General features: G+C 49.0%; 9 protein-coding genes across 9 annotated transcripts; 4 read left to right on the top strand and 5 right to left on the bottom strand.

Moving 5' to 3' along the window:
- Positions 1-32: 32 nt before the first annotated feature.
- On the bottom strand, positions 33-1,484 carry B9G98_02915 (hypothetical protein; the record flags this gene model as incomplete). The annotated part of the gene is made up of 2 exons (XM_024809472.1): positions 33-1,384; positions 1,454-1,484. 2 exons carry the CDS (start codon positions 1,482-1,484, stop codon positions 33-35), a joined length of 1,383 nt encoding a protein of 460 aa, XP_024665240.1.
- A 600-nt stretch (positions 1,485-2,084) lies between these two features.
- On the bottom strand, positions 2,085-6,845 carry B9G98_02916 (rRNA biogenesis protein rrp5; the record flags this gene model as incomplete). The annotated part of the gene is made up of 1 exon (XM_024809473.1): positions 2,085-6,845. The coding sequence occupies one exon, from the start codon at positions 6,843-6,845 to the stop codon at positions 2,085-2,087; it is 4,761 nt and encodes a 1,586-aa protein (XP_024665241.1).
- Positions 6,846-7,007: 162 nt separating this feature from the next.
- B9G98_02917 (putative peptide methionine sulfoxide reductase) lies at positions 7,008-7,562 on the bottom strand (the record flags this gene model as incomplete). Its single annotated transcript, XM_024809474.1, has 1 exon — positions 7,008-7,562. One exon carries the CDS (start codon positions 7,560-7,562, stop codon positions 7,008-7,010), a length of 555 nt encoding a protein of 184 aa, XP_024665242.1.
- A 49-nt stretch (positions 7,563-7,611) lies between these two features.
- B9G98_02918 (hypothetical protein) lies at positions 7,612-8,187 on the top strand (the record flags this gene model as incomplete). The annotated part of the gene is made up of 1 exon (XM_024809475.1): positions 7,612-8,187. One exon carries the CDS (start codon positions 7,612-7,614, stop codon positions 8,185-8,187), a length of 576 nt encoding a protein of 191 aa, XP_024665243.1.
- Positions 8,188-8,309: 122 nt separating this feature from the next.
- B9G98_02919 (Hexokinase-1) lies at positions 8,310-9,368 on the top strand (the record flags this gene model as incomplete). Its single annotated transcript, XM_024809476.1, has 1 exon — positions 8,310-9,368. One exon carries the CDS (start codon positions 8,310-8,312, stop codon positions 9,366-9,368), a length of 1,059 nt encoding a protein of 352 aa, XP_024665244.1.
- A 44-nt stretch (positions 9,369-9,412) lies between these two features.
- On the bottom strand, positions 9,413-10,111 carry B9G98_02920 (Ubiquitin-conjugating enzyme E2 6; the record flags this gene model as incomplete). Its single annotated transcript, XM_024809477.1, has 1 exon — positions 9,413-10,111. The coding sequence occupies one exon, from the start codon at positions 10,109-10,111 to the stop codon at positions 9,413-9,415; it is 699 nt and encodes a 232-aa protein (XP_024665245.1).
- Positions 10,112-10,182: 71 nt separating this feature from the next.
- On the bottom strand, positions 10,183-10,818 carry B9G98_02921 (Exosome complex component RRP40; the record flags this gene model as incomplete). The annotated part of the gene is made up of 1 exon (XM_024809478.1): positions 10,183-10,818. The coding sequence occupies one exon, from the start codon at positions 10,816-10,818 to the stop codon at positions 10,183-10,185; it is 636 nt and encodes a 211-aa protein (XP_024665246.1).
- Positions 10,819-10,913: 95 nt separating this feature from the next.
- B9G98_02922 (hypothetical protein) lies at positions 10,914-11,309 on the top strand (the record flags this gene model as incomplete). Its single annotated transcript, XM_024809479.1, has 1 exon — positions 10,914-11,309. The coding sequence occupies one exon, from the start codon at positions 10,914-10,916 to the stop codon at positions 11,307-11,309; it is 396 nt and encodes a 131-aa protein (XP_024665247.1).
- A 187-nt stretch (positions 11,310-11,496) lies between these two features.
- On the top strand, positions 11,497-12,459 carry B9G98_02923 (Ribose-phosphate pyrophosphokinase 2; the record flags this gene model as incomplete). Its single annotated transcript, XM_024809480.1, has 1 exon — positions 11,497-12,459. The coding sequence occupies one exon, from the start codon at positions 11,497-11,499 to the stop codon at positions 12,457-12,459; it is 963 nt and encodes a 320-aa protein (XP_024665248.1).
- Positions 12,460-12,637: the final 178 nt, after the last annotated feature.

The raw sequence follows: 12,637 nt of genomic DNA on the forward strand, positions 1-12,637 counted from the left end.
CAGTTCGATAGGGTAAAACAACATTCCTTGTTTCATGTTTCAAGTTGTTTCGATTCGCTGCCTTTCTGACGCTCGATTATATCAGGACTAAGATCGGGGTGAACAGGGTCATGTGGAGGTGAGCCCGGCGGGCTTTCCGTCAAAACTGGAGAAGGGTGATTCGCGGTATCTGGGACATTACGCCAATAATGCTGGGCTGCGTTCATGATCCTCTCGATAGTCTGACTCAATTCATCGTTTTCTAATTTTTTCTCCTCGAGCTGAATCTGGATCTCCTTGACTTTATTTTCAAGTGAAGAGAGCGAGCGACGACATTTTCGAGTATCACGTTGGCTGATCTTCAACTGCTGCTCAAGTGTCCTATGACTCACTTGCAGCCCTTTGACTTGCCATTCAAGATTATTACGTGCCACCCTCAATGTGTCTGCATCCTCGAACGCGTCGTTGAGCTCTGACAGACTTTGTCTTAATCTCTCAACAGCCCGCTGTTTTTCAAGATTAGAAGCATCAAGCTCATTTTTCAAAACTTCCAATTCCTTTTTCAGACTGGTGTGATCAACCACGCTAGTTCTAGGCGATACCTCACTGGTTGGCCTTTGCTGGGCTTCGAGCTCGAGTCGTTTGGCACGTTCCTGTTGAAGTTGGGTTTCCAGTGCCTGTATTCTGTCATTGCATCCAGCATGTAGCTCGGTTCCGTTTTCTACTCCACTTTTGCTGGCTTTTGCATTACTTGACTTTGGGCCAGCATTTCCTCCGGAGGCTTTTCGGAGCCGGCTGGAGCTTCTAGCAATAGCAAGATTGTTTGGTCTGCCCAAAGCTGAGCTTCGTCCTGATACATTACGTGGTCGTTGCGGCGCTGGGCGGGGCTTATCGAACGAAGATGATCTTGAAGAGCTCATCGAGCTAGATTCAACGAGCTGTGGGGGCTGCATTGGGGATGATGGGCTAACTTTGGGCCGCCATGATTTGGTCTGTGATATAGGGGAGTTAGGGGAGCCCGCTCGGATAGATGACGGTGTCTGTAAGCCTTTGCTAGGGCTTCGGTTCGAACTGCGGATTTTTGCAACTTTGAGTCCATCAGACGTGGGACTTGGCGTGGGTATAGGCCTCGAAATAACGGGCTTTTTAGAGGGTGTGTCTATGGTCCCCCCAAATGTGAGCCTGTGAAAAAATGAATGCGATGAGCCCGCCGAATTGGGCGTTGGAAGCGAGACAGAGCGCGAACCTCCTACAATAGGGGTATCTCCGTATTGCACCCCCGGGCTGAGCGGCTCGCCTTTATCTCGCTTCTTAGACCGCGAGGCGGCAGTACTGGCAGTTAGTCTCGAGAGCAAATCGGCAACGGATGACTTTCGACTCACCGTATGCGGCGGTTTTGCCTGAACTTTCTGGGGCGAGGGTTGGGCATGACTTTCCCGTGATTTGGTTCTGGATATCGGAGAGCCCGTCATACTCCCGTCATCAGACGATACGAACTTCGCCATATGCAAGTCGTTAAAATTTGGCTCCGTTATTTCAGAGATATGTGGTACTTATTCCGTTTTGCAAAAGAAATGAGCTATCACAAATATCGAATGATTTTGTAAGATTGCTAGCGACGGTGGGAGGGGGGAACCGTACTGCTTCTGCGGATTAGGTGATCAAGGATGATGCCCTTCGAGGAGTCATGAGAGCTTTTATCTAGCTACATACCGACGTTGGGTGTCAGGTTTGAGAATTACTGGGTATATTTACACCGGATTATAATAAGCGGACCCTCTCTATCTCGTACTAAGTGTCGTGTATGAAAACTAACCTCATTTTTTGAAGATATGCATCTGCAGATGCCCGCCTGTCCTGCAGGCTGTGTTAAAACTGTTTCACTTGAAACTGTATATCTGCATCTGACATGCATATCTGCCTCAGGCCATTATACACGAAGCTAGGAGGCAGATTGCATGCCATCAGCATACCACCCGGTTTCAGTGTACTCAGGTCTGGGTTTATCATCTGTAGGTTGCCTGGGCTTAGGGATTTGTTAGATATAATAGTTACACCGGCTATGTACCCGTCACGAGGAATCTTTTGAATCATTACGTCCGTAATTATATATTTTCCTGTTGCACAAATTTCGCAGCCTTAGCCTTGACATAATCGGCACCACGCTGATCACCGTGTTCAACTTCAAATGAAAGCCATTTCTTGAAGAAGAACTTGGCCTGCTTCATCGAGAGCTTTCTCTCGAACACACGCTCGTAAAGATTCTCAATGAGCTTACGGCTCGTTGGGTCATGCTTCGTTTCCTGGTCAATGTAAACACTCCATAAATCAATCTTTTTAGGATAGCTTGTCACCAGTCCTTCGAACAGTGTGCGACCACGCTCCGCATCTCCTTCCTGGAATTCATGCTTGGCCACTTGTAGTGAAATGTCCTTATGCTCACGCCTTGGAAGCTGACGAAGTGCCCGATCCAGAACAGATCGCGCTTCCTCGGCAATTCTATTGGCGAATAAAAAGCGGAGATATTCAGCCCAAACTTGGACATCCTCAGATCCAAAGCGCTTGCAAGCGGCGTTATAAACACGCTTAGCGTCTTCTAGCTTATCCTCGCTCGCAGCGTAAATTGCAGCCATTCGGAGGTGAATCAAGCGTGAATCCATATACTGACAAGCTTCACGGAACACATCCTGGACAGTCTCAGGGGTACCGAAACTGTTTTCAAGGTTCAACAATGCAATCCAGATGTTGAATTTCTCATCCTCTTCCCGCTGAGCAATTGTTTTTAAAGCACGGCGAGCGATCTGCCGCGCTGTATCAATTTCACTGAGCTGCAACTGGAATGCCATGTAGTTCATCCACAACACAGAGCTGTTGGGTTCAGAGACCAACAAGCGCTCAAAGTCTTTGGAATTTTGAGGAAGACGAGAGTTTAGCTTGGCAGTTTGATCTTCCACAAACTCGACCTTCTTGCGTTTTCGCCGGGGTGCATCATCATCACTGCTCTCGCTTTCGTCTTCGCTCTGTGCTTGCTGGTTCAAGATATCCCCGGACCAGTCGAAACCAACACTCAATCCAGGTTCTTCAGTTTCTTCGTCACTAGCGTCATCATCTCCACTCTCTTCATCGGAATCGTCGTCGGAACCAAGGTTGATCTCGTCAGAATCGTCGTCGATGTCGCGGACGTCTGCCATGTCTTCATCCGCACTGTCTCCGGTGTCCGCCATTTGCGCATCAACTTCGTCCTCATCATCAAAATATGATGCCTTCATTCCTAACGAAACTTTGCGCTTATCCAAGTCGACATTCAGCACTTTCACCTTGACTTTATCTCCTTCACTGAAAATAGCCTTAAGATCTGCAATAGGTCTGTCTGCAACCTCAGATCGGTGGCAAAGCCCAGAAAGTCCTGTTTGGCCGATTGTAATGAAAACGCCATACTCTTGCACTTTTCTAACGGTACCATCGGTAACAGAACCAACTTCTAGGCTATCCAGGCCCGGCTGGCTGATAGCTTTGCCGCTGACAGTGCTATCTTTCAGGGAAAGTTCAATTCGACCGTTCTTTTTAGAGATGACTTTGCCCTTCACGATTTGGCCAATCTTAAAGTGCTTTTTCCAATCCTTGAGGTAAGAGTCAGAGAGCTGAGAAATCTGGACTCGACCAACCACGTTACGTGCAAGTTCAATAAAGACACCACCGTCACTAATGTTCTTGATATAACCCTGGAGCAAATCGCCCTCATTGACTTCCGAAGAATCCTCTAGGGAGGGAGTATCCCTAAGGGAAACCCAAATTTTGCCATCATCGTCGGTAACAATCTTTTTGCTTTTTAGAATGGTTCCTTCTTTGAAGGTTTCGAGGGGCTTAAAGGTATCACCGGACTCTGTAGCAGATACGATACCATTTCTGAACCCTGAAAGACGTACAAACAAACGAGTTGGTGTAACACGATGAACAAGAACCAAGCTGCTTTCTTGATTGTCGAGACAAGTCAGAACCAACTGGGGGGTATTTGAGACAACCTTGCACTCCAATGCTTGACCCACCGAAAACGAGTTCGAAATATTGTTCAAGCTGTCTTCATCGCTGGTCAGATCCAACATTGAAATCTTTGTACGGATGCTCGGTGTAACGTTAGCCCAAACGGCGTCCTCGGTGATATTGTTGATAAAAACTAAGCATGTATCACCACGATTCAGTGCTTCCACAGTAATTGGCTTGGTGGTTCCATTCACGATCGAGCTTTTGGCGGAAAGCTCCAAAACAACGTGAGATCCTGTGCGATGCGAAATCGGTAGGAACATATGTGTTCTAGCATCATGCGAGCCGACAATCTTTGCCGTGATGGTTTGATCTTTGGAAAATTGGGACAACGGATTACGCACATCATCAATCTCGCTAATATCATCGAATAACTGTGAAACGTCAATGCGGCCCTGACGATTACCAACCTGAACATTTAGTTGCGTCTCCTTGATAGCTTTGATCACAGCAGTGACAACAGTTCCAGGAGCAACGTTGACAGCTTCTTCCCCAATTGAATGAGTCTCTTTGAAAGTAAGCAAAAACCTGTTATTATCCCTGTCGATTTTCAGTACACGGGGAGAAACAGACTGGCCCACACTGAGCACCTGTTGCTGGACCTCAATCTTGGGAACCAACCCAACAAGCTTGTTCGCAAACGTAACGAAAATACCAACTTCCTCGTTGATGCCGCTGACGAAGCCCGCGTACTTTTTGCCAACCTCTAGATCATCCAGCGACATGGCGAGAGAGCCCGCAGTGGCGGCTTCGACCAGGGAGGGCTTCAACGAAACTACCGTGCCCTTGGAAGATTGACTGAGGATGACCACATCTAGTTTTGAGCCAACTTTAATTCTCTTAGACTCACTTTTAACCTTTGTAGAATCATCGACCAACTGTGTGAAAGCAAGAATGGCTTTTTCGCCAGTAACAAGTTCCAAAACGATAGAGTCCTTTGTTTTTTCAGAGACAATCCCACTCAAGACCTCGCCAGGAGTGCTTGTAGAAGTGTTGCCGCCAGTAAACTTACGGCAAGAAAGGACGAGCCGGCTACGAGATGAATCAACATCCAAGATGCGAACAGTAAGGCTCTGCCCAAGACGGAAATGTTCCTTGGGGTTAGAAATGGTCGCCTCGCTCATCTCTCCGAGTGGCAGAAACCCTTTCACATCACCTCCAAACTCTACGATTGCACCATTGTCCCTGAAAGCGATGAGCGTTCCAGTAGACGTATCACCAATTTTGATGTCTGCAAGATCTGATAAAATTGGTGTCTCGCTGTTGATTAAAGACTTTTTGACAGTGAGCTTAATACGATGGTGGGCCTTGTCGACGGCAAGCACTCTCACGGTCACTTTTTGGCCGGGCTTAAACTTACGCTCAGGCTGAGACAGCTTGATATCACTCAGATGGAATTCTGATGCCAACCCGCTAATCCCGTCACCAAGAGAGATAATCACTGCGCCCTTGGGGAGGATGCGCTCCACCTTGGCGTCATCGATGACTTCTCCAACTGGTACTTGTTCCAAACGCAAGAACCGCTGGTTGAGGATCTTGGGCTCGAGTGAAAGATAATAAATATCGTCTGCCAATGAATAGCTGAGGATGCGGGCCTTGTGTACGGTACCAACTTTGTAGCTAGACTCCACGCTCAGATCCTCGATCCGATCATCCGACAACCTGGAGATATGTGCAAAAGCAGGGCGTTCCAGCCCAATATCAAGAAAGAGGCCCACTGTGGGATCAACGGCCACCACTTTGGCTGCATCAAGAATCTGTCCAGAGAGAAAAGCGCTAGAGTCTGCAGGTTTGAGCAATTCAACGATATTGGGGAGAAGAGACAGCCCTAAGGTTCTGTCAGACTCTCCAATGTTGTCCGAAGGATGGCTGAAAACAATACGAGCATTAACCTTGTCACCCACTACAGGTGGATCGACATGCAACTGAGAGTGGATCACATCGGCGGAAATGTTGATATGACCGAATATAGAGCAAACGCATCCTGAGGATAAGACCTCGCTAACCAGAACTTCCACAAGACTGCCAGGAACAAGCGCAGCTTGTTGGTGGATGGTAGCCAACGGGGCCGTGGGTTTTGTAGAAACGGTTAGCAGGTTGTTTTTGGCCTTTACGAGAGAAGTCAAGACTATCTGACCTGCACTCAAAGGTTCAAGCTGGTGCTTGTTGGGCAAGAAAGCAGACAGCTTGCTGTTCTCACCAAGGGACAGGATCGCACCATGATCCTCCAAGGATTTTACAGTAGCTTGGATGGAAGCACTCGGGATCAAGAAATCATCCTCGCCAATGGTCTGGTTAACCAGATCTGGCGAAATGCTCAATTCAATGCGCTTTCGAGGGGCCTCACCAAGGCCTGTGACCACCGCCCGGAGCCATTGTCCCTCCTTGTAATAGGTCGCAGGGTCGTCTTGGATTTCCTCTACTTCCTCAAGTTCGACGAATCCAACGAGATTTGAAGGAAGCGAAATAACCAAACCGAAGGGCTTGATCTCGGACACCTGGCCAAGGAGCAGGGTACCCACTTTGATACGGTTGAACAGCAGGGGCTCGATTTTGGGCTTAGCCATTTCCATTGATTTACTGGCGGCAAGAGCGGCAGCCTTCTTGGACTTTTTACTTTTCGAGCCTGAAGACTTGCTCATTTGATTGTACACATCGCGAGTAGCCTCTGCATTGGCTCGCTTGATATCCAATGGCGTAGCTGCGGCACCACCCCCGCGAGGGAAAGGGGCATCCAGACGAGCGAATGCCGGGCCATCGTCCTCCTTCAACAGCGAGGGTGTGTCTGACTCGCCGTTGCTACTTCTCTTTCTTTTTGACGCCATATCAACCACTTATTGGACGTGCCAGTGAGAGTGAAGATTTGCAGGAATCAAGTCTTTGAAATTTTAGTTGGGAAAAAAAAATTATACCTGAAAAAATCGATTACATAATAGTTTTCCTTGTGGGCTTGAATCGTATTCTTGAAAGTCCAGTGCTATAGTCTATTATAGGCGGTTTTCCGGTTTGCTGCGCAGATAGTGGGTGGGGCATTCATAGCCACCGGGGTTGTTCTTGAGGTACTTCTGGTGGTAATCCTCCGCATCCCACCAATTGGAAATCGGCAGCACGTCGGTGACGATCTTGTTGCCCCAGAAGGTTTTTTCCATTTTTTCCTTCACAGCCTCGGCAATCTTTTGCTGTTCGTCGCTGTGAGTGAAAATGGCACTGCGGTACTGGGTGCCTACATCAGGACCCTGCCGATTGGCCGTGGTGGGATCATGGATTCGGAAAAAGAAATCAATGAGAGTTTCGTAGGAAACAACTTTGGGATCAAACTCAATCTGGAGGGCTTCAGCATGCTGGGTAGAGGATGTGCATACTGCCTTGTAGGTGGGGTTTTCGGTAACGCCTCCACAGTATCCAACCCGGGCATCAACCAAGCCCTTACCGCTTCCGAAATGCTTGCGGAATATATGCTCAACGCCCCAGAAGCATCCAGCAGCCACTGTGGCAACCTGGTTTCCGGGCGCGATTTTTAGAGTAGGGCTGATCAAAACCATATGTAAAGTGGCGAAGCGCCGGCCGGCGGTGAATTTGTCATTACCTGAGATGGCAGAAGCAAAGTATCGAGGGCTTGCCCTATTGGCGTTTAATCAACTTGAACATCGATTAAAAGGTGTTTCAAGGATAGATCTAAGGGAATTGGGTGGTTCTGAAGTCAGCGAACTGCCTAGCTCGGCGCCTCTTTTTGTCACTTGGCAATTGAACGGGCGGCTACGGGGATGCATTGGAACGTTCAAAGCGCACAAGTTAGAGCGCGGGGTGCGTGACTTTGCTGACTCTGCTGCGTTCGAGGACCCGAGGTTCCCCCCGATCTCTACTAGAGAGCTGCCCAACCTGGATGTTTGTGTTACTCTACTGGGTCCGCTAGAGCCCATCCAATCCCCCACCGATTGGGAAATAGGGGTCCATGGTCTTCGTGCCGAGTTTCCTGGTGGCTATAGCTCAACTTACCTTCCTGAAGTTGCCGAGGAACAGGGATGGGACCATGCTGAGACCATTGAATCGCTCGCAGACAAGGCCGGGGCGTCCTCGACCAAGGAAGTCAAGCTGTGGAAGTACGAGGGCATCAAAACCCGGCTCACCTACCCAGAATATCAATTATTGCTCAAGCAATTAAGTTGACGTAGGGATCTCATCCATAGTTTCATATGCATTAAAGCTTCGATATGCACGCCAAAAAATTACAAATTGGCCTCTTCAACAAGCTGCTGCCTCTCACCTGACCATGCAGAAAAATGATCAAAATGGACAGAATTGTGCAAGAGTTCAGTCCCCCCCAAGACCCGTGTCGAGCGATTCAGGTTGCTGAAAATCTTGAAGATTATCTGCTCATACGCCCCCAGGGACCATGGATGATACCTGAAACAATTGCCTACCCGCCCTCGGGTCAAGAGACTGGCGTGTATTGGGTGGTTGATGTTGGTGGCTCTACGGTTCGTATCGCAGAGGTAGACTTGGAGTCTCAATCTACCAGCGTTGTTGTAGCCATTGCTCTCAGTTCTGCAGCAAAGCAGGATATCGTTGAGTTCGTGGTCCTAAAGCTGCGCGAATATGGCGTGCAGGGAAACGTTGCCCTCACCTGGTCTTTCCCCCTGATAGACGGTATTATACAGCCCATGGGTAAAGGTTTCAGCAGTTTGTACGTTGGTATGGACTTGGCGAGTGTTTTCAATCACCATTTGGAGAAAGCCTATGCTGCCTGTAAGGTAGTTTCTGTGTGTACGGATGGCGCCTCGGCACTTATTGCTCAACGATTTCTTGAGTCTGACTGCAATATTTCGCTGACTTGGGGCACCGGAATCAACATCAATCTTTTTATGGAGGGTGTGGTGGTGAACTCAGAAATATCCATGCTCGGCAGAGAGCACGACAGAGACACATTCTACCATCTTCGTTCAGCCAACCAGTACGACGAGGTTTCGACTTTCCAGCCATTGGAGTCTTTGGTTGGAGGGTTGTACTTGGAGAGAATTGCTGAACGAGCTCTGGGGAAGCCGATTGATTTCTGGGCTGTGCTTCATGATCTAAACCATGCTCACTTCAGAGTCGTCCAAGCAATCGCTGATAGAGCAGCTAGGATTGTTGCAGGAGTCCTGACCGCCTTCCTCCGTCACACAGACTACTATGTGGTTGCATATACTGGTGGCGTGATAAACGAGCCATTTATACGGCAGACAGTCGAGTACTATGTGCAATCACTTGGCCAGCGCATCGAATTTGTTCCTCAGGTACACGGATCAATGTTTGGTGCTGCTGTTCTGGCCGCAATGAATGAAGACGCCGCAAGAAAACGTAGCGGCTGATTCTTCGTCAACTCTGTATTTCTATACGAAATATATATATACCTTTAATTATGAGAGACCCAAACAACAGCTCCGACAAAAACGGCCACTGCGGCCCATAAATAGTATCGTGATTGGGGTTGAACATCGCCTAGACCACGAGAATCCGGGATGCGCTGCGTGGCATGCACAGGCTGCGTTGTTACACAAGGTTGGGCAGCTCCGGGCGTTGATGATGTTTCTGCAGCACTGGCAGTGCCGTTGCTAGCTTCTTCAAGAGTCCGGGCCCGAGCTACAAGGTGGGGGAATTCCTCGCAAAATTTTGGGAATGAGCGGTTCCATGCAACAGATTTGGCCGCGTAGTCTTTCCGAACTCTTTCGCTGCTCATCAGACTACCAGTTGTAGCCTCCTCGCTGTTCATAAAGCTCAAGAGGCCAACAAGAATAGTGGCGACGCTCCAGCCCGGATTCCACGTGTCAGGATGGAAATCACTAATAGAAAGACAGAGCCGGGTGTTGGGTTTGAATCGACCGCTCGGCGTGATCATGCGAATAGACGGTGGCTGGAACGGATAGTCTGGAGGAAACAGCAAAGTGCCCATGTACTCACCCCCGGCGTACGGAGTGTCTGGAGCACCCGTGATGACATAGTACCACTCGAGGATATTGGAGTCACTAGGGTGTGCCTCGATAAATGGAGTGGGAGACGATTCAATGGCCAAATACTCCTTGGTGAGCCGTTTATGAGCCGTTCTCGTGGCCATTTTTTTGGTTTTTTTTCGCCGAAAAGGTGCTTGTGAAAGATTACTTAATGGGATCAGAACAAATAGCTAAATTACTTTACAAGGTTTACAGCCTGTGCTCCTTTGGTTTCGGCTTCTTTGATCCAATTGCGGATAGCCAGTGTAGTTTTATCGTCGTTTGCCTTTACCCAGATGCGCCCGTTCATACCAATGGCCAGTTCGTACTGATGCTTAGCTCCAATAGCGTCCAAAACAGGATGGCCGTCAAAAAGAAGTTTGCGTGCGTAGCCAAGACCCACACTTATGATGCTTCCTTCTTTGAGTTGCCCAAATCCCATCGCCTTACCGCTAGACGAATCCACGCACTCCATCTCAACCTCTGTGTCTTTGTCGCAATGAGTGATGCGGCCATAGACGACGTCTCCGGCATTAAGGTTTGGCTTGTTCTTTTTCGTGGCTCCCTGAAATGCCAAATGTGAAAGCCGGACGGGCTTGCTGTACTCTTGGAGCCGGACCCTGTACACATCTGCTAATCGCTGCGAAATGACCCCAACTACGTAGTCCCGATTCGCCGGAGTATACCGCTTAGTGTTTGTGTTTATGAATACCACCTTGTCAGACCAGCTATCCTCGCCCGCAAGAACAACTCTAGGCTCCTCTAGAGGCGGTGCAATTATGCCTGGACCAAGCCTCTGTTCTGCAACAATTTTATCTCCGGGCAGAAGCATGGCTAGTTTGTCAGCATACACCCTCTATCAGTTCAAACCGCCCATATAAAAAGCCGCCGCTGTTTCGTACTGTTTGGAGCACCAGCGTTTTAGGTATGGGTATTTGTGCTTCGTGTTTAGGAAAGCGAGACAAAGCAAGAAGTCCTGAGGAGTCACCTTTGCTAACCCCAGAGAATCATGCAACAAGCTACGCTGACGCTCAGGCAGCAAAACAACAGCAAGATCTGAATGTGATTGTGAGAAAGACCCACGACCGGTTAATTGATATAAACTTTGTTGGAAGGCCTGATATGGAGAATGTCGACGAGCCCATCGAGGAGCTGAGGGAACAGCTGAATGCCGTTGAGGGAACCAAAGTGTGGACATGGCCTCAGCTGATGGGCTTGAGCGAGGCCGAGGATGCTATTGTTTCGGCAGCTCTCGAGTGGGCTAAAAAAGCCCCAATGCTGCAGTTGCCGTTCAATCACTCAGAGTTAGTAGAAGAGTTTTAAGCCGTCACCGCTCTGCCAGGCTGGTCTAGGCACTTTTCTCTTTTGTCTTTTTAGTATTTATTATGATATCAATCGATTCTTCTACTGCACATTCATGTATTTATCCGGTACTATCTCCGCCTCGCCAACCCTTCCATAAGTTGGGTTAGCTAATAGAGTTTTTTTTTCTTCACAAACCTCTTTCCAGATGCTCGTTTCAAGCACCATCAAGCTTATTGCGGGGTCTTCGCATCCGGAGCTGGCAGAATTAGTTGCACAAAAACTGGGGATCAGTGTCTGCTGTGTCGATGGCGTTAAGCTGAAAAACACCGAGCTCTGCGTGCTGTTTGGCGAGTCGTTCCGTGGAGCCGATGTATTCATTCTTCAAACCGGCCACGGCCACATTAACGATTTTGTTATGGAAATGCTCATCATGGTCCATGCTTGCCGTAAGGCTTCAGCAGGCAGAATCACTGCTGTTATTCCTCTATTCCCCTACGCCCGCCAAGACCGCAAAGACAAAGGCAGAGCGCCTATTACTGCCAAACTCATGGCAGACATGCTTGAAGCGGCCGGCTGCGACCACGTTGTCACCATGGACCTGCACGCCCCCCAAATCCAGGGCTTTTTCAGCGTGCCCGTGGACGATCTGGTCGCCCAGCCCAGCGTCGAAAACTGGATTCGAAACTATGTCGACTTGAGACGAGCGATTGTGGTTTCCCCCGACGCTGGCGGTGCTAAGCGAGCAGCAAACTTGGCGGACCGTCTTGATCTGGAGCTCGCGCTCATCCACAAGGAACGCCAGCGTACAAACGAGGTCTCCAACATGGTCTTGGTCGGCGTCGTGACGAACAAAACCTGTATTCTGATTGACGATATGGCCGATACTTGCGGAACCCTGGCAAAGGCTGCTGATACTCTGGTCAGCCACGGAGCCACTAGAGTCCTTGCCATCGTCACGCATGGTATTTTCTCTAAAGATGCCAGGCAGAAGATTGAAAACAGCAAGCTTGACATGGTCGTCTGTACAAACAGCGTCCAGCTTCGGGAACCCATTGCCTCGTGTTCCAAAATCTCTCAAGTCGACATCAGTCCCACCATTGCAGAGGCTATTCGACGACTTCACAACGGCGAGTCAGTCTCATATTTATTGACCCATCAGCCTCTTTAGCTGTTCAGGCCCATGGTAAAGTAATAGTTTTAAAAAATACTAATAATAACATGGCTCTTCGACTGTTGCCCGGTTCCCCGCACAACGCTTCTCCTATCCCATGCGAACTTACTGCACCCCACAGAACAACTCAGCGAAGATGCTACCACCGAGATGGGCCCTGCATGGTCGCCGAAAG

Source organism: Wickerhamiella sorbophila (assembly GCF_002251995.1).
Source record: "Wickerhamiella sorbophila strain DS02 chromosome Unknown contig3, whole genome shotgun sequence".
Taxonomy (NCBI): Eukaryota; Fungi; Ascomycota; class Dipodascomycetes; order Dipodascales; family Trichomonascaceae; genus Wickerhamiella; species Wickerhamiella sorbophila.